A 24,565-nucleotide genomic window follows, 5' to 3' on the forward strand; every position below is an offset into this window, starting at 1 on the left:
TGTATTGTGCAAATACATTTGGTTGATTTAATTGTGCAGTGGAAGAGGAAAATATGGGATTGAGGTTGTTCTCGGGAGTTTTGACTACTGTTGGAAATTAAGTTGTCATGACAATATCCCTTAGGCAGCTGTATGGAAATTGGAAAATGTGTTTTTTTTTCAAGTAGCTAGCTCCGGTGTTTGACCACTGAAAACAGTAGTAGTGATGAATGCCCCCCCCCCCCACACACACACTAATGTATTGCTGGTTCATGTTATACATGGGTGGTAAAATCTTTTTTGTGAAAACATAACACATGCAATTTTATATGGTCACATAATTGTCACTGTAGGCATAAGAATAAACCATTTTGTTTTTTAATGCTACAAATAATTTGTGACGCTCATTTTGCATAAATTATCAACATGGAAGGAATACGGTAATATGTATGCTACAGTAATGAAATGGTGTCGTAGCCCAATACTCAGTAACGTCTTTCAAAATGGACGCAGAGACTTCAGCTGGTATCTGTAGCGTGGAGCTGAGTAGGATGCAGCGGTGAAACTTGCTTGTGAAAAGTCTCTGGAACACAGATTGGTTGAGTGAGTATACTAGTGTTTTAGTTTCTACTAAATAAATACTACTAAATAAGGCTCTAAATAAGTAACTTCGTTCTAACAAAATCCATAAAACAGCCTTGTACTATTGTGTAATAATACCTATCATTGCAGGTTCACGGCAGATGAGTGCATATGCTCACGAGAAACTTGTCTTGGCGCAGCAGTTTTTACTTGTATGTAAGTAAAAACAACGTACGTACTTTTATTTCAGATCTAATCAGCTAATGGTTGTCTGAGTGACATATGTTGAGATGGCTGTGGAAGTAGGATGCACTTACGGCGATCTACAGCTATTTGCAAAGATGCTAGAATGTCACCGCCCCATTTTTGAAAGCTCATGGGAAATGGGTGCCCGTGTGCCTCGGGAAGATTCACACACACTGCGGTAAACAGGATTTCTATGCACAGGGCCGGGCATGGTGTCCATATTGTTGCAATTCTGGGTTGTAGGCACATAAATTAAATGTGGCTTGCATATGTTTTTTATCTAGCCGTTTTATATCGGCGACTGGCAATATTTCACCAGAACGTATAGATATTATCACGCATTCCGACGCCATTCGAAAATTGGGTCATATGAAATAATATAATGTCTAAATAATGTTTTAAACACAATTTTAAAGTTTTTTTCCCTCTTTCTCAGATGCCTCCTTCATGGTCTATCATGTTTGAGTGTGCTCATGCCCTTAGTCACAGATGCACACCCCTGTGAAAATGCATCCCATTCAAATACTTCTCAAAACAATAAACTTCAGTTGTAAACGTGAAGATCAATACAGAAACATTAGTTCATGAACGGTTGTGGTTTTCATATGTTTAGTTGTATAGGGAGGTGCCTGGTCGATTTCCATTAATGACAGATGCACTTGAGGGGCAACAATGAGACGACTCCCAAAACAGGAATGGTTTAACAGGTGGAGGCCACTGACATTTTCCCTCCATCTTTTCTGACTGTCTTTTCAATAGTTTTCCATTTGGCTACAGTCAGTCAGTACAGAGGCTGCACAGGTGGTCCAACTCCTCCAAGATGGCGCATCAATGCGTGTCATTGCCAGGTTTGCAAGCTTTGCTGTGTCTCCCAGCACAGTCTCAAGATTCTTTAATTGTCACATACTGTACATAGTTATTCAAAGTACAGCATGGAGTGCAGAAACACAGTCTGCATGTGGAGAAGCATGTCCAGGCCGTAGCCCTCTGAGCCACGCAACACCCCCCAGAGAAAAGATGCATCCCAGTATCAGTAGATGACACCACTGTCTCCCTCCGGTTCCCAGTCATGGGGACAGCAGTCTAAGCATCAGCACCACGGCCCGAAAGCGTCTTAATAGGTTCAAAACTGTGAAACTTCTTGATAACATTACGAACAGTTGAAACAAATATTTTCAAGTTTTTTGGTGAATTACCTTGTTTTTTGATAATAGCAGTTTTAATGTTCTCAGATAGCGCTCTCGTCTTCACCATTGTGAAAAAGAAACTGGAGATGTTCTACATCCTGTACTTAGAGTTGATGGGTGCCAATAATTCTGACCACGCCTGTAGACTGAGTGGGAAACCCATGAATTAATATCATCGTGAGAGTAAAGTCTTCCAGTGTTCCATGACCAGGATAAAAACTGCATTGTTTGCAAAAACAGATCCTTCTCTCCAGTACCTCAGCATAGACCTTCCCAGGGAGGCTGAGGAGTGTGAATCCTCTGAAGTTGGAACACATCCTCTGGTCCTCTTTCTTAAAGATTGAGTCCACCACCCGTCTACCAGTTCAGAGGCACTGTCTCCGATCTGCACGCACTGCTGAAAAGGCAAGTCACGTCAAGGGACCTTGGCGACACCCAATCCTAAACAAGAATAATCACTTTCCTCTTTTCTGATTAAAGAGAACAAATTAGCTTAATTAGCCTGGGGCTTTTGAGGGTGAAGCCCCGAATGAATCCGAATAAGCCTAAGTGATTTGATTAGCTCAGATATTTCAACAGCCTTGCTCTCCGTTTGAGAACCCTTTCACAGATTACTGTTAAGTCGCTGGGCAAACATGGATGATTCTAGCAATGCCCCTGCTTGTAGTTGTTGATTAACTTTTGGTTAGCTTGAGAGAACATCAATTCAAGCTTTCCTGGCCAAATAGCATATTCTAAACAGTTTTGGAATCACTCTAACATTGAATAAAAAGATGCTTTACCTGTTTTCACAACTACTTTGGTACGTCTTTTGAAAAATTCCATCTTACTCTTTTGAAACACAGTTGAGAGTGAAGCCTGATGTCCTGACATTAATCCAGGGCCCCAGAATATTTTGGGTCCAACAGAGATGTGACTGTTCTACCATAGCCGGGGCTCAAACCAGCAACCGACTGATCACAGATAAGCGAACCTAGAGCCGCGCGCCACCACCTACACAAACCCCTCTGCTTAGGAGCAGCTCTATCCCAACACCAAAGGTAATTACCAACTTCTCCAGACCTGTGTAATTTCTGTTATGTTTTACATATCATATTTGGGACCTCAAATCTTGAGATCTTCTATTGTAATGAAATCAATAATGTATTATAAATATTTCAGAAAATTGCTCCATAAATAGTTGCACACAGTTGATGATGATGACAAAGGATTCTCCACAATCGTGTAAATAGTCATGCATTACACATTTTTAATTGTACGTCTGTGGAGGCAAAGAACAACCCCACACGCAACGAGCTGTGCATTTACCTTCTTATACCACGATTACGACACACTTGGATTACACGTTTGTACCAAAAGACAATTTTCAGATTTATGAGGCAAAAATACATGTATTAGTAGAACGACACTCTGCCAATGATTTAACATTTGAGATACGACCCAAGCCGCTGCCATTATTTAGAAAAACAATTTACTACTGTGAATGGCTCTACGTGTGGTTATGTAAATTAACTCCTCGATTCGAGAATTCAACATTGCCATGGTATGAGCAGTTATTAGCACCAAAAAATATACTTCATACACAAAAAACTGAAAACTTTGTTTTTCATTAAGAAATTATTCAACTTTAACTGCCAGAGTTTTATTTTTGCACTGCAGTGAATTTGCACCTATGGATCCCTCACTATGCCAAAGTGGCAAATGAAATGTTAACATAACTGTGTACTAGGTTAATAGAGGTTAATATACCACTTATCGATATCAGGGCAATGATGTAAAGCCAAAGCAAATGTTATCGCAGTGTGAGATCAGCCTATTTGCAAGTACAGTGAAGTGATTGGTTCAGAAGAAAAATCCAAGGAACTGCAACATATATGATATGATTTCAGGTCATGGAATCTCCAGAACAGAAGATGCCAATTACATCCAAATACAAATTATGTGGAAGAATCTGCAAAAAAAAGTGATGGCAATGAACCCCAATATGTGTCAGAACTGTGTTTGAAAACGGTTACCAAATTTTACATGGTTCCTGTTTTTTTTATTGAAAGGAAATGATACATAAAAAAAAAAAAAAACAAAAGCAAACAAATAATTGTAAAAACTAATTCTGAACTAAAAATGAACACAGCCAAAGTACCCAGTATTTCTAGAAATGTGAAATGGAAATAAAAGACCAAACTGATCTTTAATGGGATCAATGGGCACTGACAGGGTTATTTTTTCTGGATATATTAATATTAACAATGTGTACAGCCTGAGGCGACGATGAGGTAAGTTGAACGCCAGTCCTTGGAATGTCCTCTAGGCATCTGAGTCTATATCACTGTCCCCTCCAATGGACCTGAACTCCTCACTATCTTCCTCATCTTCACTAAGCTGGACCTGAGACAAGACACTGGGGCCGTGCCTCCTCGACGCATTCTCCTCTTCGTCATCATCATCTTCCTCATCCTCCTCCTCGCTCTGCCCAAACCCTTCTCGACTGCCCAGACCGCGGGATTGTCTCTGGTTCTGGCCCTCCACTTCCTCGTAGCTGCCATAGCTAAGAGAGGAAAGCAAGTGTGAAAGAGTGGATAATCCATCTACTAGTTTCCTCTTAAGGGGCCACCATAGACCATGCAGGCACTCAAACAATAAAATATTCAGAGACTCCAATCAACATGAACAGCAGACTCCACCAATACACAGAGGCATGTGACAACCGTGCCACCCATACATGTAATTTTAATTCACCCCCATGTACTTCTCAGTCTAAACTATATAACCACACAATTCCACATAAAATCGTAAACTAATTGTTTGGCTTGTTGGCCGTTCAGGTGTGGTGCTGCACTGACCTGACATTGCTGTCCTCAAGGTGAGCTTCATCGGCCCCCTCAACCTCACAGGACATCATGCTCTCATCCTGCTCCAAGCCCATGCGGGCCATCTCCTGATGACCCCTGGAGGGAGGAGCTCGCATCTCCACCTCTCGGTCTGAATCGCTCCCACTCTCTGAGAGATGGATGGCTGAAGAGGAGAGGGCACCAGGGCTTAGCAGACGACTGGCATTATTTACACACTGCGGAAATGCGTCTCAAAAAACATTTTGGCAGAGCAGCACGGAAATGTGAAAATTTCAGGAGGGTAGCTCTCGAGATCCCGTATGTTAAACACGGGTTACCATCAGCAGTCTGTCTCATTAACATACTGTACTGTGCAAGTCTTAGGCAGTCAAAGAAAACGATGCTTAAATGATGTTCATGTTGGTGTAAAACTATATCTGCGTCAAAGTGTGACAGTTCAACCGTTTAAAACAACTGCTTAAATCACCCCACTATTTGCAGAAACCATCCAATACATCTGTTTTTTTTTTTGTGACCTGATCACTTTGGGAACTGAAGCGGTGTTCATCTAGCCATCCAACAACATATCTGTAACTTTTTGGAGAACAGAAGAAATTTCTTTCAGTTTTTATCGTGTCACTGTTAACTGGCATATGTTCTCATTTCTGAGCAAATACACATTTACTACCCAGATAAATAGCTTTAAACATTTCCTTTGACTGTCTAGACTTCTGCACAGTCCTGCAAGTTGAGTAGATGGTTTTCCAAGTGGACGTGAGATGGTCCTTCGCTCGGCCCATTTTCACCCACACTCACAGGAGAAAGGGTTATCCCCCTCTTCTTCGCTGGCATCGTCCTCTCCATCTGACATGAGCAGATCCTGGTAGAGCACACTGGCTTGGGCAGGCCGGCTGGAGCCTTCGTCTTCCTCCTCTTCCTCGTCGTCATGACCACGCAGGCGCCTCCGTGGAGGCAGCAGGAGATCATCTTCATCATCCTCATCGTCATCCTCCAGGTCACCTTCTTCTGCCTAAAGGCATAACCATCGTACACGAGCGAGAAATCAGAGGAGTTAGTGACATATCACCTAACCACCACCCAGCCCCTACCACCACCCTCCTTCGAACACAGATCTCACAGGAGCCGGGGTCTTGGGCTTCCCGTCATCATCTTCCTCAAAGCCTTCAATATCCACGTCAGACTCCTCCTCACCCAGCCTGCAGCGCCCATGCCGGCCCTGGGAAACAGATATGAAACAAAGTGCGTATGAGGCAGCGGAACCAGAAGAGTGGAGGAATCGATGGTGGTAGCCCAAAGCACACAGGAGCAAACTGAAAAGGGGAACGGAGAAGGTGAATAGCCGTGAGCGGGCGGTAATGCTTGTGTGCCTCGCGTTTGCCTTGACGTGACACAGCGTCATGATTCACCAGAGCATGGAATGAAACATACACACATGCAAGGCATGATAAAGCGAAGTGAAAATCAGCGGGGTGCCATTTACCACTAACAGCAGTGCATGTAGTAACCTGGAAACACGAGCAAGCCAACTATAGCAAGATCCGCAGTACTGAGAACTAATAATACCAAGAACTGGGAGTCAAAATTTTCATTAGGAGGAAGAGGAAGTCCGTGATTTGTAATTTTTAAAACTGCATGCCTTATGTTTACACAGTAACACAACAGTCACATTCCTTGCATGAGTGTTTGTGGAGCGCTTCAGCCGACGCATACTGTACAGATGTAGTGAACGGACAAGGTAAGAAAGCAAGACTGCATGGGGGGGGGGGATCTAGGGAGGGGGGCCCTTCATTGAGAACGCATGGTTCCTCTTTTTCCCTGACTCTCCATACCTGCCCCCCTCTCTTCTCGGGGGCTGTGGGGGGAGGCCCATCCAGAAATAGGGTGGCCTCCCTGTGCAGGCTCATTGAATTGCTGCTGTCAAACAGGTCAGGAGGCTACGGGGAAAGAAAGACAGAGAGAGAGAGGCGGAGGCCATACAGAGAGGCAGATACGGGGGGGTAAGAGTGCTGGAAACAGAGGCTGTTAAGGCAGAGCTTAGAGTGGAGCTTGTTTGGTGTTAGCAGTGTGTCGTATCCATCAGTCATTTTAAAAAGTACATTTTGTATCCCAGGAAGAACAAAAACAAAAACGAGGAAGAGGCAGCAAAGGCGACTGAAGGAGCTATAAGGTACAGGAACCTGCATCGCACGATTGATGGCCCTGCGGCCCCATGGCGGCGCGTACCTGTGGGGTGTAGGGTCCGGGTGTCATGGGCGTACCTGTAGGGTGTAGGGTCCGGGCGTCATGGGCGTACCTGTGGGGTGTAGGGTCCGGGCGTCATGGGCTCCAGGCTCTCCAGGTCAGCTGCATCTAAGGCCGCTTCTTTGGCAGTGGAGATGTCCTTCTCCAGCTGAGTCAGGTGCTCATCGTACTGGAAAGACACATTCAAGTACAGTGAGCAGCAAAACTCGCTGAGCAGTGTACAGGAAAACAAAACACGCATTTATGAGCAGCTGTAAACGTTACGTAACTGACCAATGTCAAATATCTGTGGTGACTCCACAGCTTACGATATCATTACACGAAGAGAACAGCATGAGTAGAACCTTATTGTCATAATTCATGTTCAGCTATCATGTTTCTAAACATATAACTGGTGCCCAAACTCAAGTGACCCACCTCTGACAGAGTCTGCTTGCACACATTGACAATTTCCAGCGCAGTCTTGGTATAAGGGCTGTCAGGGCCTAGAGAAATCAGACAAACACATGGATCAGCTCTGCTTTCCCCACATGCTGCCCAATTCACTGGCTGTGCACTGCGCCGGCTCTCTCATGGGCAGCCAGTGCAAAAGACGGACGAGGCACCAGGGCTCGCACTGCAGTGTGAGCCACTACCTATCATAAACACAATCACATTCATCTTAAGCCTAATGCTTAAGCATTAGCTTAATTCCAAGAATCAGTTTTTTAGCTCAAATACCGTTATACTTGACGCTGTTTGCGTGGATCAGGCTGATGTCGTTCAGGAACACAGTCCGGTTTTGGTACTTGTGTTTGGAGATATTCTGAAAAGACAGATGGAAATCATAGCAATTTGGGTCTGACAACCAGGAAACTTTGCCTAAAAGTTACTATTTCACACTCACATAACCAACATGCAAAACTATAAAGAGGGGTGCAGATAAAGGTGAATGCGTACTTGCGTACCAGTTAAGAACAATACGTGTGACAATCGATCGTGGTAACAATGTATCTGTGTACTTATTTTATGTGCATTTGTGTTGCTATGACAAGAAAATACCTTGAATTTTATGAAGGTACGCCGTAGCACTAACCTTGCGAATGCTCTCCAGATCCATAGGATTGGCTATGACCTTGTAATAATCTGGCACAAACTTCTTGTTCACAGGATGGTGGAAAGGCCATGACTGATGGAAAATTAACAAACAATGAGTTTAGATGAACTACGTTCCAAAATTACGTGGCAAAAAAAAAAGTGTTTCTGAATCACTGACATTTGTACAAACTACAAAATGATGAAGAAACACTGGCTAAGGCGTGAGAAGGTACTTACATCTGGGACAGCCATCATCTTCTGGGTAACAATATTGTCAAGGATAAAGGAGAAGGCCACCTGATCGTCATCGTCCAGCAGGGGGTTGATAGCTTTCTCTAACCTTACTAGTCTGTCCTCCTTCTGTAAGGTGTGGAGCAAAGAAGGGAGGTTTGGGGGCAAGGAATAGGGATAAACAAAGGGGAGGGTTAAGCAGGAATCAGCAGTGGGGGGGGGGGTGGTAACAGTGAGGAAAATGGGAAGGATACAACAGGGAGAGACCAAAGCCAAAAAAATCAAGGGCATAGGAACTAGGGGCACATACCCCCCCCACCCCAGTATGTAATTTGGCTTCATTCATCCCCCTAATAAATAGACCTTTGCCTTTAAGATACCGAGATCCCCCCCCATATCAAACTCTCTCCTACGCCACTGAAAAGAACTGATGTCATTATAATACAGTGACAGCCAACAGCCAATGAAAAAGCAGCATATTAGAGCGCAGGCCTGAACAAACCTCCTTCAGCTTCTCATCACAGAGGTCCAGCATGGACTGAGCCACCTGGGTCAGCGGATGCTTCGCCCCTGTAGAGCAAGTAAAAGAAGGGAAAGATGTCACGGTAATAACATTGAGTTCTAAAGGATTATAGTGGAATTACACGACGATAAATAGTCAGGAAACTGGAAGAAAAGTCATACCATTATAGGTAATGCTGTTCTTGACAATGAGCTCTACGCTCTCACGAAACTCCTCGCGGGACGGATACATGCGCTTTCGCACATTCTCACGCAGCGTCTGTAAATCCATGGGCCGTGTGATTATCTTGTAGTAGTCCTTCACCACCTTGGCATTGACAGGAGTATGGAACGGGTATGTCTGCCAACAGAAAGGAAGAACAGTGTTTAGTACATATTTAAAACTCATAATATTGACATATATTTAACATGGAAATCCCTGTTTAAGGGGCATCTGGATGAGAGGGAAGACAGTCTTACATTGGGGATATCCCGCATGTCATTGATGATGCTCTCCAGGATCGACGACAGTGTAACCATGGGGTCTGTGCGTCGGCGGTGGATGGATTTGTGAGGCCGCTGTGAGAAAATCATCAGCAGAAAGGAAATGAGAGAGCCTCACTGGAGTGGAGGCAGCGGAGAAGCAACAAGATGATCCATATATCTGCAGCAATAACACAGGAAAGGCAGAAGCAGTGGCTCACATTGAGGTAGTCGCAGTGTACTGTGGTCCCAACTCGCCTCTTCTTCTTGGGTGGAAGCTGCTGTTTGGGGAACTTCAGCACCAAGGACTTCCGACGCACTTCATCAGCACTGCAAGGAACATTCAAAATGACCAGTGGGACCAACACAGAAAAAAATTGTCTCTGATACACTTGACTTTAAGGAGAAACTGATAATATCAGATAAGGTATCACTTTACAATAAGGCCCCCTTAATGGTAGTAACTCATTAATAAAAATAATATTTTAAACAAGTTATAACACAGTTGCCTATTAATAATTTACAAAGTGTTACAACCTAATTAATAACCAGATTATAAACCATTCATAAACCCTTTCTATGGGTAGCCTTATTGTAAAGTGGCACCCAGATAAGTTTATATGGTCAATATATGGTCAAAACCGTTGGTGTCTAATTTAACAGTGCTCTACTGACACATGAAGTGTACATGTAGCCAAAATAATATTAAATAAGCCATTTTATGACCTTATAATTTAACCTTAAAAATTGTTAAAATATAAAAACTCCTGTGTAGTATGATAGAGTATCTCTATTCCTAGTCGATCATCAGTAAGTCATGCTCTGTTGTTCTACAGCTATGAATTCTGAGGTTGCCTTGGTCTTGGTCCAAACAATGATGTTTCATCTGAATCTTTCTTTATCCAAACCATTATTAGTTACAAAATGCTTTATTAAAAATAAATCAAAATTAAGTACCTTTCAATGAGCTGTTTTCCTAAGACAATCTTGGTGCCCTCAACCTTGATCAGCTCCTCGTTGTCATTGTGTATCACAGTCTTCTCTAGCTCCTCTTCCTGCTCCTCTGTCATTGCGACCGGGTTCGACGGTGGGGCATTAGTTTGATAGTACAACGGACAAAATTTGTTGGTACGCATGTGACCTATCGCACCACAAGCTCCACACTTCAGCTAGGGGAGATTAGAAGGAACATGTGAGTATACTGCCTGAACACCAAAAGCAGCCATAAATCAGGTCTTCCTTCCTGCCACCTGGAAAACTTCCAGATACCTTGAGGTCAGGGCGTTCCTTGATCTTCTTGGCTTTCTTCTCAGGGGGTCCTTTAAATTTATCTTTCTCCTGATTGCGTTTGAGTCGCCGCAGCTGCTCCTGGATGCGCCGTCGCTCTTTCCTCATCTCCTCCCGATGTTGCTCATCAAACAGCGCGAACTTCCGTCTGCAGCCAAAACAGGAGACGCCAAGCGGGCATGTAAAGATCCTGCTCCCTGTCTAGCGACTGACACCCACTGAAATTTTTATTCTTTAAAATACCAACAAGTTTGACTAGTGACAGGAACGTTCAAAGTCGTACAACACATTCAGACTCACATAAATTCATCATCCTTTGTTGTGCGAATACGTAGGTACGCATCGATGACGGCGGGCTTGCGGACGGTCTCACAGCGGACATATTCCTTGCCCTCCTCGTCCCGGAAGGTACGGTATATTTTCAGCCGCCTTCCAGTAGCCGAGGAATTGAGGCTTGTGACAGAAGAAGCATCATCATCCTTGTGGGAGCCAGTGGAGACAGCACTGGCTGCAGAACAAATGCAAAGAAAACCAAAACGGTCCATGAGAATTTACTGTAACAATACATTTTTAGCTACATATAGGGCTGGACAATTAATTGAATTTTAATTTCAATTGCAATTTTGGCTTCCAAAAATCCATCAAAAGTAATCAAAATAAAACGATTATTGTGCCACATTTCATTTCGCAGTGATGCTCCCGCTTTGACTTGTTATAAGTTTAAAAAATGCAAATTTTCAAAAGTCAATGAATAATCATGTTAAATAATCATTATCTCCACATTGACCAAAATAATCGTTATTATTATTGTTGCCATAATCAAGCAGCCCTAGCAACACAGATACATGGAAATCATCTTCAAAGGAAGAATATACTCCAATGACTCAGAATCAAGATATATTATGAGACTCGGCAGTGCAAATAATCATAACACAGAAGCGTTTCTCTGTAGACATCTAGCTGAAAATCTCATCGTACAGGTCAACACTACAGTTTATTAAGATACTTAATGGATTCAAATTAAATTAATGAGCCTCATCTCAGGTAATATGATTTCAAAACTACCTTGCAATACAAAATAAGTTTATTTCTTATGGTTATGAGAAACAAATCCAAAGAAGTTTTCAGTTCACAAAACTCAGAATTTACCAATTAAAAGCAAGTCAGCAGGATGGTATGTGATCTTTGAAATACCCACCCTGTTAATGTTACATTATCACTGCAGGAACATTCTAACACTAAAAGCAGTGGGACTCACACAATCCCTTGCGCCGGTCTTTGCGTCCCTTGTCTCGGTCACTGTCCTCCCCCATTAACATCCGCTGCAGCTCCTTCCTCTCCTGCTCCTCACGCTCCCTGGACAGCTGCGAGCTGGTTTTCTTGTTCTGCAGCATGTTCTCTATATTCTTGCCCATCTCCTCGAAGTCGCTATCCTCAGCCGAGCTGCTGTCTGTGTCGGTCGAGAGGACCTCAGTGGACTCCAGCACCCTGAAATAACGCAGCAGTGTGTAATGGGGCAGTGTAAAGCCTTAGTTGTGATGTACTATGATTCAGTTGTTTACAACCAGTTCAATGGTGAAGCTGTCTGAAGTAGGAAGGCTTGGGGAAGATCTTACTTATTCTGCAAGTCAAAGATTCTCTGGCACTCCTCTTTATAACGTTCCTGATGTTCTGCCACCGAGAACCGAGAACCTCGGGCAAACTTGCTCATGGGCCCCTCCCCAGAGCGGGCTTGTTCTGTAGACATGGTGCGCACGACGTCGATCACTTCCCACCGCGACAGCTTCTTGATCTGCCAAGGAAAGAAGATGCATCCCCACCGTGAATCAGCAGGTAGAATTTGTCAGGATAGACATTTGCCTCACCTAGACGCCCAGAGCACGGCGGTCTGCCCCAGCCTATACCTCCTCTTCCGGAACCCCGAATTTGCGCAGCAGCTGCTTGGCGTTCTTGAGAGAGAGACGTCTCAGGTCAGCGTCCGTGCCCGTCACAGTCTTCTTGGCTGGCTGAGGTTCCTTGTCATCCTACTCAAGGTAAAGAGGAGTCACAGTGAAATATACAGTTACTACAGGGTCAAAATAAATTCATCTCCACCATCATAATTATGTATTTGTAATTTTTAAATTGTAGTATATGTTTATCCAATATTTCTAAACTAATTACACTACATTAAAAAAAAATCTGTTTCAGTGTTATGAAAGGTGTGCCTGAAGTTTTTAGAGTTAAAGAGAGAATGATCTTCTGCTGCTTCAGCTAGTGTGATTTCAAAAGAAGAAGAAATTCAACAGCACTTAAATAAGAGTGGGATTACAGGACGGACCTTCTGCTGTGTCGGCTTGTTGGGAACCTTGACGTAGGAGAAACCTTCACCACAGCCCGTCGGATCGGCCACACCTGTGACTTCTAGAAGGCATTTCCCCTTCATTGCAGCAATGAAGGCTCGTGTGGTGTTCCAGGGGGCCGTGCGTACCTGGGGGGGCAAAGAGAACCAACCAGAAATGAAAGGGTTCGTTCCTTTTTCATGAAGAACGGAAGCCTTCAAATGGGCAGAGAGAAGTGTTACCTCATCGTCTATTTTCATCTGAAAGTCTTCCTCATTTTCCTCCTCTGGAGCGAAAAAAGATTTCTCTCCATATCCAGCATCCTGATGATACAAAGGACACATCAAAAAATATGCAAAAATCATACAAGTTATTTAATAGCTTCTTTCATATTACAGTGACATGCACCAAGGAGTATAATTAATATAGTGTTGTTCCTGGAAATCAAATCAAAATCAAATAGTTTTTTATTGCAAATTTACAATAAAACATAACATAGAAGGGAATCGAAATACTGTTGGTAATATTGCACTTACAGATTGGCCCAGATCAAATATTTCTGAGGTCCAGCTACAGATGGTGTAAGAATATGGCAAAGCATGAAGCGGCTGGATCTCACCTTCAATCTCTGTTCTGCCACCAGCATGCTGTAATAGGCACAGCACTGCTCTGGGGACACCATGGCACGGATCTCCTCCTCTGTAGGAAGTCTGAAATCCGGCTTCAAAACCCACCAGTTGGAGTCCATGCCTGACAGGATCAGAGATATCATTAATAATTAACAGAGAGAGAGAGAGACAGAGAGAGAGAGACAGAGAGACAGACAGACAGACAGAGAGACAGACAGACAGCCAGACAGAGAGAAATTGGCTGGGGTGTGTGATGTTTTCCAAAGGATTTCTGAGACTTCATTTCCACTACCCATGTATCGCCATCTGCAATTCAGTATTGCTTGTCCCTGGCTTCGCAAACAAGTTCTTAAATTGTTGATTAAACACCCACCATGTGAAATAGTGAAATGCACATATTAACAGAATTTAAATTCATATGTGAAGTGAGCATTCTTTATTTCCTGAGTTTAAGGACAAGGCAAATGTGCGTAATACTTGGTTGGGCTGAGCACTTAATTGAGAAACTGTCTACCAGTTACCCTGAATGAATGTGTGGGCTTTGTATCCTCATCTCTCAATGGCCTACAAAATCCAAACGCAGTCATTTGCTATAGCGCTCTCTCAAAGTATCATTACAGACCGTTAAATAATACAGGTCAAAGCAGGGTAGTACATGAAAAATACACTACGTGTCAAAATCAAAACCATGGCAAAACCCAGGGAAGTTGTCCAGGGAAGTTGTCCAGGGAAGTTGTCCAGGGAAGTTCTTTTGGTGTGAAAGTACGCAGAAGCACTGGGAGACGGGAGGACAACAGCGGCAGGTCCTACCTGTACGCTTGAAGTCGGCACAGAGCTTCAGGCGCTTGCGAATGCTGCTCTCTGAATGTGAAGGGAAGGCTTTTTTAATGTCCTCCATGCGAATCCGCCGGGGCCGGTCCTTGCTCTTCCAGAACAGACGATAGATAAACACCTACCAAAGAGACAGAGGAGTCAGTTTGCGTGAAATATGACAGCCAATAGATACCATTTCCAGAACTGCTTATTTTACGACAGGAGTCGCAGCATAAGTTTACCTGCAGGAAGTCTCTGATGTGGGTGTTTGCGCGCTTGGAGTTTGGCCCCGGCACTTCGTAGAGAGGGCACTCCTGACCAACCACGATGATGTCCACGATTTCACGAATGTAGTATCCCTGCCGAGTGCGCAGAACCAGGAAGTCTGTCTCGGGCATCTTGTGCAGATAGATGGGGGCGCGAAACAGGTTGTTCTCAAAGGCCTGGGGAAGGAGCAGAAACCAGAGATTCAACTGTTCTTATTCTACTCCTCCAATACATTCATTATCTAATGCTGGATCTCAAACTCAGGGTCTATGCAGGAACCGTAAACAGTGAACAGCTTGCCTACACTCACCCAACAACCCATAGCAATACAGCATGTTTTGGCATGATTAAAGTCAATTAAACTATTGGAAATGAGTATTCGATCACAAATCCCTTGCTTGAAATTGCACCAGAAATTCTCTCTCCCAACGGTAATCACCAGATCGTTCACTGTAACTGTAGGTTTCAACTGCAGCTTCTTTGATTCATTGCTTGTCAATTATTTTTTTAAACAAGCAACAAGCCAAATACATCCTTATTAGGATTCAGATGTGACTATTGACTATCTGCCTGACTTGCACTGTGTTGCTGTGCTACTGCATGATGAGCTGCTGCGCTACTGCATGATGAGCTGCTGCGCTACTGCATGATGAGCTGCTGCGCTACTGCATGATGAGCTGCTGCGCTACTGCATGATGAGCTGCTGCGCTACTGCATGATGAGCTGCTGTGCTACTGCATGATGAGCTGCTGTGCTACTGCATGATGAGCTGCTGTGCTACTGCATGATGAGCTGCTGTGCTACTGCATGATGAGCTGCTGTGCTACTGCATGATGAGCTGTGCTACTGCATGATGAGCTGCTGTGCTACTGCATGATGAGCTGCTGTGCTACTGCATGATGAGCTGTGCTACTGCATGATGAGCTGTGCTACTGCATGATGAGCTGTGCTACTGCATGATGAGCTGCTGTGCTATGTTCATTCTGCTGATACCTTTAGCTAAGACACAAACAAAGACCAGTGAAGCTTAAACCAGGACAATTTCCAACATGCTTCACCAAGAAAGTGATAAAACTGACTGATTCTGTTATTGTCCCCCCCCAAATCCTTTCCATCAATTTGAAATATGTGTTTTAGTGTCTTTGGATTTCAGGAGGGGGCAGCACAGTGGTGCAGTGGTTAGCACTGCTGTCCCACACCTCTTGGACCAGGGTTAGAGTCTCCGCCATGGCTGTGAGTGCATGTTCCCCCCGTGTCGTCGTGGGGATCCCCCGGGTACTGCGCTTTCCCCCAAAAACACACCGAGCTTAATCGGAGTTACCAAACAGCCTGTAGGTGTGCCGATGTGAGTGACTGGTGTGTGAGTGACTGGTGTGCGAGTGACTGGTGTGCGAGTGACTGGTGTGCGAGTGACTGGTGTGCGAGTGAGCCATGCGATGGGTTGGCAACCCAACATGGGAAGTTCCCTGCCTTGCGCCCATAGCCCCCAGCATAGGCTCCAGACCCCCCCCAATCCTGAATAGGACAAGCATTTTCGGAAAATGGATTGATGAATTTCAGGAGGAAAATGAAGAACATGGGGAGAACCTGCAAACTCTACAGACATGGAGCCAGGGAAAGACATCTAACCCCCAACAGTGGAGGTGTGAAACTCTACAGACATGGCGCCTGGGAAAGACATCTAACCCCCAACACTGCACAGCATTATGCTGCAGTCAGCTATTTCCCCTCCCATATCTGCACCCTGCAGAAGACGAATCTGCTGTCTTTTGGTTATAAGCACATATAAGCACATATAAGCACATCCCCTCTACATCCCATCGATACGTCATTCATGACTAGAGACACACCTGCAGCAACTGGCCAGGATGCAAGGAGCCCAGAAAGGGAGACGTGTGGCAGTAGACGGTCTCCCCATATTTGCAGTCCGGTGCTCCTGGATCCTTCCCTGGTTTCTGTGGGAAGAACCCAAGCTGTAAGACCTCTGCTTTCAACCAGCCTCACACAACAAAACATTCATTAAGACACTCACTCTCTTGTAGTAATTTTTGATTTTGGTCGCCATGCCAACTTGCATGAAGAGGGGCGGGTACTCCTCACTGTACTCAGCCAGGATAAGGTCCCCGTCTTTGCCGGTCAGGTCCTGGGCTGTACGCATGAAAAACATGTCCCCCCCACCTGAGGCCTGGCGCTCCTGCTCTCGCATCTGCAGGGACAGAAACCAGGGCCTTTAGTTCTCCTTCCAGTTTAAACGTCATTATTTGACACTGGCAGCTCCACCACAATTCTCTAAGACGGGGTCTCTAAGACCCACAGATGGTCCATGTCTTTGTTCCGACCCAGCAATAACAGGGACCATCCATGGGTCCCCAAAGACCAGACTGGGAAACATTGCTGTAAGATGTACACCTATGTCTATGATAAAATCAGGAAAAAAGAAAATACAGGAAACATTTCTGCTTGCGCCTCTTTTGAATTCATTATCTGAACATCAAACTTTAACAGCTGTGTTTTCGGTCCTAGAAGAGCCCTATAGCTGCTGATGTCGGCAGAAGCAGCAGAGCAGTTAAACAAACGCATGTCTGACAGTGATGCGCAGGAGCTGCGACGCGCACAGGCGGCAGACGCAGGCAGCCCACCTTCGCCTTCTTCTTGATGTGTTTCAGGAGCGGCTGCACGGCATGGGGGCCAGGCTGGGACAGCGCCCCGAAGGAGTACTTCTTGAGTGTCGGCCGGTGAAACTGTCGCAGCTTCATGGGACCCATGTGTGTGGGGAAGAAGGGCTGCCGGAGCTCCACCGCGGGGATGGAGTGCTGGAGAGAGACGCAGACGTGCTCACAGGTTCTCCAAGCGCAGATAAACATACAGAACGTCAGTTTCAGGCTTGGGTCACATGGGTTCCGAGGAACACAGTGAAGTTCTTCTGCTACAATAGCACCGGAAACAGTGCAAATAAAGGACAAAACAGCAGTACGAGGTAACAGCATAGGAAATTCAGCATAAGATCTAGCATCGTAGAAAATGCAACAATTTCTACCATAAGCCATTTTGGTTTTAACACCCAGAGCAGGGTTCCCCAGTTCTGCTCCCAGAGGACAGCTTGCAGATTTCGAGTCTCAGACACATCTTAAGTCAGCTAATTAACAGGTTTAGTATATGTGTTTAAACAGGGAAGTCTGCAAACTGTAACAGGTACCACTGCTCTGGTGGATCTCTACCTGACCTACCTGAATGATGTTACCACCGAAGGTTCCTCTCAGACCCTGCTGCTTCGGGTAGTAGAATTCGTCATTGGAGAGATTCCAGGGGTCTTTCACTTCTGGCTGAGACATGTTCTGCAAAATGGTAAAAGATGGGTTTGGTGTGTGGCTTTAACAGAGAGGAGTCATTTGCAGGAAACGCACTGCACTGCACTGCACTGCACTGCACAGCCAGCCTGCTACCTGCTGAGGCTCTTCCTTGATCACACCCGTCTTCCCCAACAGTATTCTACTCTTCTTGAGGGCCGTTTCCTTTTTGTTCTCTTTAGACGGGGAGTTTGACGTTCGTTCCTCCTTTTCATCAGGAATTTCTGTGGTCGTGGGGTGGAAAAAAATGTGAAACATCTTGGAATGGGGAGAGAGAGAAAGTGAGATATGTCAGAGATGCTGATCACTGCACCTAAAATGATGTTCTCATCATTGGGGTCTAGCGTAAGGACAGGAGGAGAAAGCAGGTTCTCCATGGCCTGGTCATCCCAAATGATGTTGTCTTCCCAGCGGCCGTAGACCAGCTCTTCATTGTCAATGGGGAAAATGGAGAACCAAGGGGCGTCGTCGTCGTGAGCTGCTGCACAGAAAGGCAGAGTGATGCCTTATTAAACTGCTGCATATTTTAACAAAGCCCAGATCACCTACCTAAAAACTAATTCATAATTGTGAATTTGCAGAATACCTAAACACTGCCAGCTTATCAATAATTTACGGTACATAGCTGATGCAAAATCTAAACGATACCATATACCATCAAACTATGCAAAGAAATTCAGCCAATTTGGCACATTCAGTTCTTTCTGTTAGAATCATTATCGTACCACTGCAAATATAAAACATTCCATCTCTCCCATCCATCATCCATCAACTTCTATTACACTTATACACCACAATCATTCATCCAAAGTGGATCCAAAAAATGTTTAATATATCAACTACAATCAAATTTGAGATACATTATGTCATATTTTATTGTAGTTCATTATTGTGTTTTTTCCGTTTCTGTATAACTTGCTTATAATAAGCAATGCTTCATTGGTTAAATAATTACTTTTCCAGAAGATCATATCAATTTCCTGTCTTATGATGTTATTCTGATCATGTTATTGCCTGTGCAAAACTCACTGGATAACCTTGTTTATGTCCATAGAAAGTAGCATAGAGATTACATAATCAATAATAATAATAATAATAATAATACCTTGCTGGTCCTGGCTATGTTTGTCCCGCTTACTTGAGCCTGAGCTGAGCGTTGGCACTTTGGTGATGGGGGGCGGCGTGGGGGGCACCAGCTGCGAGTTACTCCGGCTCAGACCTGCATGGCAGGGAGAAGTCAGGCTACTGAAGGCAGGAAACCCTGCGGCACAGACAGCTGTTCAGGCGGCACCCAGAGGGATGGGGGAATCGTGCCCAGTGACCCTTACCCTGCTGTGCATTGTATGCATTGGCATTACGGGTCATGCTCGAAGGCAGCCAGCCTGCCAGACTGGCACGCTGGGTCTTAGTGCCCTTATGCTTAACATCCTCTCCATTCCAGATAATATCATCTTCCCACTGCAGCTGAGTCACCATCAAGAACAACTCATTCTCTAAACTCTGTCCTTCAGTCACCTCTTCAGTTTCTTCCTGTATACAAACACAGGACCACAAGTCAAGCAAACTGGTCACAGGACTCATGACTTACATTTCATTAAGACTGAAACAGTATCATGGTTCAAAATTCAGTTTTTAAATATTACGTTCAACTAAGAAGCTCTTTCCGGCAAAGAATAAAAATGGATGAAAAGAAAAAAAAAAAAAAGAGAGTAGGGTGCAGTCCAGCTTACTTCCTGGGGAGGGGCGGGCTGCTTCTCCTGTTCTCCTGGTTGCTCCTCCTTCAGCCGAAACCCGTAGTGAAAAGTGGAGCCATCTTCAGGCACCCCTAACATATCGTACCAGAGCTGGGCGGGTCCATAGCGCCATTCTGCCACCTGTCACATCACATTCAAGCCCTTTATTCATCTCCGCAAAGAGCTGTTACACCCAAATTGCCAAATGTTCGTTAAATCAAGAGACGTCGAGAATGAGATCAGCATGTACCCTGGGACGTGACTCTGGCACCTTGTCCCCATCACCAGCTGCCTGAGAAAACTTGGACTCGACGGGGGCCATCATGGTGATCTAACAAAAAGACACAGCATTGTACAGTACATTGCCCATCCCAGAGAGAACAGAATACACAGCAGAAAGTGCTGGACAGAATGCTTGGTCACCATGGGGCACTCAAATACATACGACACCAGCTCAATGTAAAAGTTAATATCACAGAGCTGGATCAGTCAGTGTCCCTGGATCAGTTTGGTTTGAGGGCCTTGCTGAAGGGCCCAACCGTGATATAATTACTTTGTGCCTGTGATCGGAAGGTCGTTGGTTCAAATCCCATGATTAGCAAAGTCCCAACCAGCAGAGCCACACACCTCCCCAAAAAAGCCAAGGTAACATTTTGCAGGCAGCCCATCAAGCAGGACTTCAACCCCAAAGAGCCCAGGTGACTGTCGCTCAAGCACGGAGGCGCTGATGTACCCGAAACCCAGGAGGGGGAAAACGTGCAAACTGAGCACACAGAGCGAATGTGGGGAACGTGGGGGGGCAGGGCCTCATGACCGGCTGGCTGCACGGACCTCGTCGTCAGAGAGACACTGCTCGGGCGGCGGGGGGGGCGGGTACTCGGAGCTCCAGCCAGACTTCTTCTCGCACCCCAGCTCTGCCGGCTCGCCATCGGGTAGCGCCATTCCGGGCTGCGGGTCGCGGTGCTTCCTCTTACGCTTCCTGCGGGCACTCCGCCAGACCGACGGCATGTTCTTCCCCGGCCCAAAGAGGCGAAGGAAGCGCAGCACCTACCAGGAAAGAAAGCAGCCAGTGAATGTTATAGAAATGATTAATCACAGCCAGTACAGGATGTGAGAAACATACAGCACCAGTCAAAAGCTTGGACACACCTACCAATAAAAAGGTTTATGTGTACTATTCATTACATTTCAGAATAATTATAAAGACTTAAAAACTATAAAACAACATATATGGAGTTATGCTCTGACCAAAAAAATATAAAGCAAAAAAAAATTATATATTTGTTGGGGGGGGGTTTCTGTGGGTTGCTGGTTCAAATCCCATGGTCAGTAGAGTGATGTCACCATTAGGCTCTGAAGCAAGGCCCCTAACCCTAAATGCTCCAGTAACTGGCTGACCCAACTGTCTCCTCTACACCAGTTTCATGAAGTGGCCTCCTGAGATGCTTCTCCAGCTGTCCTGAAGGAGGTCCCACATATGTCATGCAGTCATTGGCCACTTTTCCTTCACTATCAGGTCAAACTCTTCTAAAACCATTTTACTGTGTTGTGAGTAAGGTGGCCAGGTCATGTGACGTCACACACCATCACTCTCCTTAGTAGGCAGCCTGGTGTGTCCAAACTTTTGACTGGTACTGTATGTGAAATGACGCACCTTTCCAGGCCTGAATTCAGGAAAGAGCTCTGTGACGGCTGGCAGGGCTTTGGCCGCGTCCTTCTGCATGATGCCGGCTAAGGGCAGGGTCAGACTTCCCGGAGATCCACTGGATCCCGGACCCAGCGCCGGCCGGTCCGTCTCCGACTCAGAGTCAGAGGAGCTGCTAAAATCCACCTTGTCCGCCGCGGACGACGGCGCGATGATGGAAGGCAGGATAATGCCATCGCCCTCATCGCCCAATGCTAAGGAGAGTCCCAAAGAAAACACGAGCGGATCCAGTCACACAGCGCATCCCGACAGGATCACTCTCTACAGGAGATGACAGACGGAGACAGAATCCTTCTTGTAAGATCTCACCATTTGCAGAAGGTGCCATGAGGTCATCTTTCTTAGTCTGCTGGAGGGGCGGGGGCGGTGGGGGCATCAGCTTGGCATCAATATCTTCACAGTCAGCATCATAGTCATCCTCATCATCTACAAAATCACAATCAGTCACAAAACAAATTAAGGCACACTTCCATGTTCTTCCCAGTTAAGCACTAGTATGTTTTTGTGTTTATTTGGGAAACTATATAAATGTTAATGCTATTTAATTTATGAGATCAGGGCAGAACATCAAAATATATATTAGTTAAAAGGCAAAAAGTTAACAGTTTGCTGCCATTTATTATTTATTGTTACTGTTTATTGCTGCCCAAGTGTCTTTCCTACCATCTACATGTCTGTGTTATGCTACAGTTAACCTGCAATTTCCTTATAGATTAATAAAGTATCTATCTAAACTGGTCAGGGGATATAGCCAACAAAGAGACAAAAATGAAAATAGCATACTAATTCCATTTTAGGTCCATTTTATAAGTTATTACGCAATATGCAGATTTTACTGACTGGTGAAATATGAAATGAAAACTGAATTTCTTCAAGAAAGAGAAGTTTAAAAAAAGCTGCTATGTGAAAACTATGGTGTCCTGTGACACATTGTCTTTATGATGAATCTTTATGATTTTTAGATGCACCTGTCCTGTGGGACGGCTGCAGTGTCCCCATGGCCTGACGGTACTTCCTGGTCTCATCCTCAGCCACTTCGCTGATGTCAGAGTAATCCACTGCATCTTCTGTGCTTTTTACCCATCCTGTACAAAGAGGGAAAAAAAAACATTCTCCAGTTTCAAAGGAAACATTAAAAGATGCTGAGAAGTCATCTCTGGGCAGCAGGTAACATAGAAATAGACAAGAATGATGTCAGTTTATAGTTCAGGATGGACCCTTGGGTTCTGCGCATGTTAGTTTTGAAAAAAGAACGTCTGCATGTTCTACGGTGCTAAAAATATCTTTGGGATTTCTAAATCCTGTGGTATACTGTAATACCGTAATACCGCCCAAGCCTAATAGAGCATGAAAATTAAAATGATGCATTTATTACTGGGGCATTACAGTGCCCTTACCTTCTGCATCGGTACTACTGGAGTCCTTCTCCTCCTCACCCGCATCCTCCTCACTAGCAGTAATCTCCGTTATTAGTGTACCCAGCCCTAAGGAGCCTAAACCAGCCAGGTGCTTCTTGGATTCCTGGATCACCACAGGATAAAATTTCAATTAAAAGACTTTGTGGTAATAAGCACAGAATAAATGCGTAAAAGATTTTGTTAAGCATTGAACACCGGATATGCAGCATTACACGGACATTTGCACATAAAATCTCTGCTCAGAGTATTTATTTTCATTTTTCTTTGTCATACATAGTCTGCATTGTGTGATTAACTACAAATAGTTAATATATATACATTTCAAACAGCTCTCCCTGCATGGCTCTCACTGCCCTTACTATGCACAATTTCCATCCCGTTCTATGCACTCCTGCTCACTCACAGTATCCAGCACGCTGTCATCTTCTAGTTGTCCATCTTCATTGATGTTCCCAAACAAGAACCCAGTAAGGGAAAATGGACGTTCTTGTTCTTCATCACTGTCTGATTCCGACATTCTGAAAGACAGACCAAGAGCGTATAAAATACTTCAGCTAATATCTAGTCGGTGTTACAGTCCAGATTCGGTTCGCAATGTTATCTTGTCATTACATGCTAGTTCTTCACATGTTTTCAAACAACGCGAAACCGAAATATACCGAAAGCAAAACTGCACAAACACAGGATAACACGCCTATCCGACATACACAGTAGTCGGGAGCGAGACCCTGGGGGTGTGACACTACAGCTTAAACCACGAGACATCGTGTATAGCCATTTTTATAATTAACATGTTAATATGTTTTCCTGACTGCTTCACTCATTACTATTTCATCGATCATTAGATCAATTTTTTACAACACCTAAAACCCCAAAATATAGGGGCAACACAACACCAACATTACTATATGGTTAGCGTAAAAGACATCAGACAGGTTGAGAGGACTATTCCGACTAATAAACATTACTATATTCCTTAACGATATTAAAACGGTTTAAACTTTCATTTCATGATTTCAGATAAATTCCAAAATAGCAGACTCTACAGATCCTATGATACTAGACTCGACATAGTCACATAGGTATCTCTGTAATACTAATGCAATGGATTACTCATATTAACATCAACAAAAACAACAACAAAAAACGACTACTGCGTGAGAACGTCTTACCGATCACTCAAATTCATTTTCACTCTATAACTTCTACTTCACGTGGATTATATCATAACTTACCTCTTTTGCAGAACACTAAAACGCGGGAGAGAGCAAACTTTGTATGATACTACTAGGCTTTGGAGATAATGTGCACAAAAAGAAAACAACTATATGTCATACATGTTCCCCTTTTCAGTGTATAAGTATTAGCTAATTGTACATTTCGATATAATAAGCATATCCTCTCCTTCCAGTGTTTCTTGTACTTATGCTATGTGTTTTGACAATAAACTAACCCCAGCTTCCGGCTACTTAAATTTGCGTCACAACCGGTCAAACTCCATACAAAACATACAAAATCCATAAGATTCACAAAAAACAAGCAACAAATAACATATTTTAATGTTATATTATATATGTTTGATTCATTAAAGAATGTATAAGAATTTTTAGGGTAGTTAGTTCATTTCCTATCGGGCAGCGCCATAAAATAATATAGTGTACGCATGTGC

General features: G+C 44.3%; 1 protein-coding gene across 3 annotated transcripts; it reads right to left on the reverse strand.

Moving 5' to 3' along the window:
- Positions 1-3,219: 3,219 nt before the first annotated feature.
- On the reverse strand, positions 3,220-24,372 carry taf1 (TAF1 RNA polymerase II, TATA box binding protein (TBP)-associated factor). 3 transcript variants are annotated; one of them, XM_023834168.2, is made up of 42 exons: positions 24,132-24,372; positions 23,300-23,414; positions 22,876-22,999; positions 22,447-22,563; positions 21,788-21,904; positions 21,428-21,672; positions 20,605-20,820; positions 20,024-20,104; positions 19,771-19,914; positions 19,369-19,570; positions 19,146-19,259; positions 18,354-18,518; positions 18,137-18,264; positions 17,921-18,028; positions 17,333-17,506; positions 16,726-16,899; positions 16,544-16,648; positions 14,669-14,869; positions 14,424-14,565; positions 13,604-13,734; positions 13,227-13,307; positions 12,984-13,133; positions 12,568-12,687; positions 12,280-12,455; positions 11,922-12,151; positions 10,964-11,171; positions 10,646-10,811; positions 10,334-10,545; positions 9,598-9,706; positions 9,374-9,472; positions 9,077-9,254; positions 8,895-8,962; positions 8,399-8,521; positions 8,160-8,252; positions 7,805-7,889; positions 7,502-7,569; positions 7,137-7,253; positions 6,673-6,777; positions 5,961-6,059; positions 5,639-5,852; positions 4,835-5,006; positions 3,220-4,539 (listed from the first exon to the last, which is right to left on the reverse strand). In XM_023834168.2, exons 2-42 carry the CDS (start codon positions 23,411-23,413, stop codon positions 4,299-4,301), a joined length of 5,916 nt encoding a protein of 1,971 aa, XP_023689936.1. In that variant the 5' UTR covers position 23,414; positions 24,132-24,372; the 3' UTR covers positions 3,220-4,298. The 3 variants fall into 3 exon arrangements, with proteins under 3 accessions (XP_023689936.1, XP_023689935.1, XP_072558388.1); XM_023834167.2 differs by having other exon boundaries at positions 18,354-18,521; positions 24,132-24,371; XM_072702287.1 differs by lacking the exon at positions 6,673-6,777 and having other exon boundaries at positions 18,354-18,521; positions 24,132-24,371.
- Positions 24,373-24,565: the final 193 nt, after the last annotated feature.

The sequence above is a fragment of the Paramormyrops kingsleyae genome, chromosome 18 (assembly GCF_048594095.1).
Source record: "Paramormyrops kingsleyae isolate MSU_618 chromosome 18, PKINGS_0.4, whole genome shotgun sequence".
Classification (NCBI taxonomy): Eukaryota; Metazoa; Chordata; class Actinopteri; order Osteoglossiformes; family Mormyridae; genus Paramormyrops; species Paramormyrops kingsleyae.